The 4,863-nt window shown below is 36.4% G+C and overlaps 2 protein-coding genes across 3 annotated transcripts; both read right to left on the reverse strand.

Moving 5' to 3' along the window:
• Positions 1-258: 258 nt before the first annotated feature.
• LOC113217376 (mitochondrial ribosome-associated GTPase 2) lies at positions 259-4,124 on the reverse strand. 2 transcript variants are annotated; one of them, XM_052269924.1, is made up of 8 exons: positions 3,969-4,124; positions 1,846-1,981; positions 1,627-1,773; positions 1,428-1,544; positions 1,115-1,336; positions 876-1,014; positions 555-787; positions 259-471 (listed from the first exon to the last, which is right to left on the reverse strand). In XM_052269924.1, the coding sequence occupies exons 2-8, from the start codon at positions 1,975-1,977 to the stop codon at positions 316-318; spliced, it is 1,146 nt and encodes a 381-aa protein (XP_052125884.1). In that variant the 5' UTR covers positions 1,978-1,981; positions 3,969-4,124; the 3' UTR covers positions 259-315. The 2 variants fall into 2 exon arrangements, with proteins under 2 accessions (XP_052125884.1, XP_026293039.1); XM_026437254.2 differs by lacking the exon at positions 3,969-4,124 and adding an exon at positions 2,083-2,227.
• On the reverse strand, positions 2,086-4,073 carry LOC127748636 (uncharacterized). The gene is made up of 4 exons (XM_052269923.1): positions 3,927-4,073; positions 3,588-3,781; positions 2,262-3,497; positions 2,086-2,179 (listed from the first exon to the last, which is right to left on the reverse strand). The coding sequence occupies exons 2-4, from the start codon at positions 3,760-3,762 to the stop codon at positions 2,169-2,171; spliced, it is 1,422 nt and encodes a 473-aa protein (XP_052125883.1). The 5' UTR covers positions 3,763-3,781; positions 3,927-4,073; the 3' UTR covers positions 2,086-2,168.
• Positions 4,125-4,863: the final 739 nt, after the last annotated feature.

Below are 4,863 nucleotides of genomic sequence, written 5' to 3' on the forward strand. Positions count from 1 at the left end.
TTTAGAAATTTACAAATTATTCAAAAGAATTCTAGCTTGAGCAAAGTTGGATGTTTGAAACAAACCATCGCTGAGGTAGCGCAAATATTTTAATGGGTGATTGGCCCGAGCCGTACCCACGGAAATAGTAGCAGATAGGAGTAGCACTTTTGACTAAAAATCACAGATCTAGAGTTTCACTGGAGTTGTGTTGGGATAAGAGCACGTATTTTTCTCCAAGTTTTATCAAAATTCAACCAGAAGCAGGCAAAAGATAAAAGGCAAATAATAATAATTATTATTCTTATAAAAATATCAGTACTAATTGTAATTATGTTATTCAGAAAAGTCATTGTTTTTATCTTTTTGCTCCAGATATTCTGAATGAAGCGATTTAAAACGGTAAAGAAGATTAGTTAAATTCTCTCCAGTCTTTCCTGAGATTGGCATTATTTCTGTATTAATCTCTTTGGTTAGAAGTTGATAATTTTCCTGTGACATAAAGACAAGGACTAGTGTTTGTTGATTATAAAAAAAAATAAAAAATTCAGAGATCAATTTAAACTATAGCATACCTGTGCACTCGGCAAGTCTATCTTGTTTGCAATGATTAATTGTGGTCTCTCTGATAATTCTGGACTGAAATGTCTTAATTCATTGCGTAAAGCGTGAAGTTGGTTCCATGGTTCTGGTTCTGATAGGTCTAAAACCATGGCCAGTAGGCTGCATCGTTCGGCATGTCTCAGAAACCCAATTCCTAATCCCTTGTTTTTGTGGGAGTCTATCACAAGTCCAGGAAGGTCAGCCACTAAAACAGAAAAACATTCCACATCACTATGTGTTCTTATTTGCTTTTACCAAAGGATTTCTAATTTTACAATTGTTTTGTAACTTGCCAGCTAATTGAGTATGATCGCTGTATTGTACAATTCCAACATAAGGCCTCAGTGTTGTAAATGGATAAGGAGCAACTTTTGGCTTGGCCCTCGATATCGCCTGCAACAACGTACTCTTTCCTGCATTAGGAAATCCAATCTGTCAACATGTAAAAAATTTGTTATTTTAATAATTAATTCCAAATAACTCATACCAAGATCCTCAATTATGAAAGACACATATCATAGTAAAAACTTACCAGACCTATATCAGCCATACTACGCATCTCTATAAAGTACAGAATACTTTCTCCCGCTGCTCCAAACTCAGCAACCTGAGGGGTCTGATTTACATCTGTCCTGAAATAAGCATTGCCATGCCCACCTGCTCCTCCTCGAGCAGCAACAAATAGTGTGTCGTTTAGCTCCATATCACCCACAACTTTACCCTCCTCGTTTTTTATCACAGTTCCAATTGGAACCTGAAATAAAATAGTAGACCATTAAAGTATCAGAATGCACTTAACTTTCAAGCTTAAAAACAACCACATTGTAAAATCGAATCACATTTACCTTAACTACTGTGTGCTTAGCATTTTTACCAAAGCGATTCTTGTTTAAGCCTGGCTCTCCATTGTCTGCTCTGATTACTGCTGGTATGTGAGCTAGATCTCTGACATCTGTGCTGGCCTAGGACAATGAAAGATTCCATATACTTTGTTGAAGATTCTGAAATTTTATACTGTACAAGAGATTAAGATGTGACACGTACATGAAGAACTACATGCCCACCACTGCCTCCATCCCCACCATCAGGCCCCGCGTACTCATTGGACCACAAGCTCAGGAGCGAAATGCATCCATCACCACCGTTTCCCCCTTGAGCTTGTATACGACGGTAGTCAATCAAACTTACTGCCTGAAACGAAACAAACACTATTGAGTGACAGGGGAAAAACTTCAAATTAAAATTTCAAAATTAAAATTATACCTGGTTTCTGAAGGATTTCTCCTTTTTGGGCCTGAGGGGAATAGCTGTTGCAGTTGAAGATAGAAGACAAACAGTATTCTGAACAGCAGACCAAGATGAAAGCTGAACGGCAAGTCTTTGAATTGACAGCATGCTTCTGAAAAATGTCAAAGTCAGAAAAATATCAAGTTTTAACATCCAAAAGAGAACAATGTTTTCTATTATAGATAGGTTGCATTTGATTTGAGTAAAAGTCACCTCTGCGCATCACAAAATTATTTATTTCACATGAATATTCAGAACTTTTTCCAAAAGTCTACCAAGAACATTTAGATGAAAATCGATTAATGTTTTTCTGCATACAGGATAATTATAAGATAAGTAAGTTAGTCGATAGCATACACTTTGCTCATTACTGCTAGGGGAATGGAACTCACTAATTTTAGTTACATTTTCAATTATTTCTCCTGCAGTATTCCACAACACTTCACAAAACTTCTCCTCTGTAAAATCACTATTGATGGTAAATGACATATCAAAACTATAAAGCACAGGATAAGGACAAATTCCAAGAACTGTGGGTTTTCCCAAACGCACAGTGGTTTTTATATTTTCAGCCCACAGCTGCTTCCAGCTAGTCAAAGAAAAAATGCTCATGACGAGAATATCAATATAAATTAACAAAAATGGCCCTGAGTTCCAACCCTGATCATCATGAATCACTTTAGCGAATAAAATTTCATCTGTGCTTTCACAAGCCTGCAGGAAAACTTCCTTAACAATTTTAGAAGTAGAAGAGCAAGTCTTTTCTTTAATTTGATATTTTCCAATGTTGAAGACTGAAATAAATCTAGACAAAGCCTCCTTCAAGAGTTGATAATTTTGAGAGCCAAAAAAATATGTTTGTATGGAAAACGGACTTTCTTTAAAGTCCATTCCCAATTTATTTGGAATACAAAGTGAGAACATAATTGCATCAAAATTTGTCTCCTTCCACAATTGAACAGTTGAAGAAATTGTTTCCATCATTTGAGACTGAGTGATCAGACTATTTTCAAATTTGTGGTGACACTTGCATTTGGAATCTATTTGTGTTCTAAGGTAAGAATAAACAAAAGAGATAGGTGCAGTACCATTTTCCAAAATATTTTGTCTTATTTTCCTTTTGTATATTGGCTGAGAATTAAGATCATCAGTTATTCTATTCTGGTCATAGTCATCTAGATAACTTTCTATATGAGAAGTTATAAGATTTTTAACATGAGAAAATACATGAACTACACCATCCTGAGAATGGAAGCCCTTTTCAAGACTTCGATAGCCAACATTTCTGTATGTAGGAAAATTGGTCCAGTCAAAAGGAGAACATTCCTCCAATAACAAATTTGCATGACCTGCCATATCTACCACTTGCCAGGAATCTGTCCATATCCTTTTGCCCTGATAATCTGCCCCCTGACCTCTACATAAGGAAATTACAATGCGCCCACTAGTCTCAGCTAAAAGTTTAGATGCACTAAGGAAAAACAGGCGAAGCAGTTCTCTATTAAGATGTATTTTCATTTTGCCTCCAGTATGTGGGAAATTGAACACAATCTTGTCAAATTTTCGGTCCATCAGGAGCTCATTAGAATGAATCTTGGTTGCATCGATTCCTGTCATTACATTGACTCCTGGAAAACAATTATATTGTAGGGCCTTAGATGCAGTTACACTTAGTTACCTAGTAAACCACCTAAATCATAAAATTTAAAGGGACTTACCACGAGTTTTCAAAATATCAATATTTTCAATTTGAGTTTTTGTGAGTAATGATTCGAAGCATGTAGCGGTAAGATTAAGTTCAATTCCTAGACTGGAAAGTCCAATGGAAAAGGAAAAATTCCCCTCTCCCAATAAGAGAACTGATTCGCCATTTCCAAAAATATCAGAACGCATTGCATGAATTTGTTTACAGCTGAAATTAGAATTGAGTCACAGATAAACAAACAGCCAATCTTAATCGAACATGTTCGTCAAAAACATCATAAATTTCCAAGAACAGAAGAAAAAGTGCTTATTTAAACCAGTCCAATAGGAGAAACCAAAAAAATAATACTAACCCGTTTAAAAACTAATTATTTGACAACGAAAACAGCACGTACATAACCAGTTGTCAAAATGTTTTAGATAGAATTGCAGCTTTGGCTGATCAATCACCGCACGAGTTTCTAAAATTTACTAACAAAAAATAGAGATGTATGTATACATGCGAAATGATTGGTTATGTTTCGCTATTTCGCTCAGCTGCCTGTCTGCCTATACTGCCGATGCGCCTTCTTTGCACAGGCCACTATTCGCCAGCTGCCAGCTGTCTGCTGCGAGCTTTTTGTTTGTATTTTTGTTTACATCCATGCGAACTGTCCGCTTCTAGGTTACTTTTAACGCCTTGCTTTGTAAATGTCATTCTTTTCGATCTCAAACCACTTCCCTCATTGGGATATATGATTGGTTTATTTTGTGGAGATATTTTTAGATTGGATTGATTATTATTTGAACACCCTGAGCGCTTTTTGTGGATAATATAACCTAATCTTTCTGTGTGTCAGCGGCTTTCAGCGCAGTTAAAAATAAGGATTGCAAATAAAAGGGCCTTCGTCACCTACCGAAAGTGCTCTAATTCAGTAAAATAGACCTCAAGGTTAAAGATTAAAGTAAAGTGTGTGCTTTACTTTATTCAACTAATTCAATAGGAGCTGTTTCTGAATGGCAGCAACGTCTCACATAGAACCCTTGTTTTCTAGATTAATTCACTTGCTTGTTTAACAGCAATTTATTTTGTTATTTCCTTTTGGTTCATGGGCAGGAAAGCATGACCTAAAGAGACAGAATCTCAAGACGTTCTGTCTGTCTTGTGAAAGAACCCTAACAAAACTACTTGTGACCCTCAGAAGTATACAATGGTTAGCGGGTAGAATTGATTGATGCCTGGTCAAACTTGCTGCTAGAAGATACTCCTAGACAATGGTTTTGCCCCCCCCCCTCCCCTCTTTTCCCCCC

Source organism: Frankliniella occidentalis, unplaced genomic scaffold, assembly GCF_000697945.3.
Source record: "Frankliniella occidentalis isolate FOCC.00 unplaced genomic scaffold, Focc_3.1 Scaffold106, whole genome shotgun sequence".
NCBI classification, from domain to species: domain Eukaryota; kingdom Metazoa; phylum Arthropoda; class Insecta; order Thysanoptera; family Thripidae; genus Frankliniella; species Frankliniella occidentalis.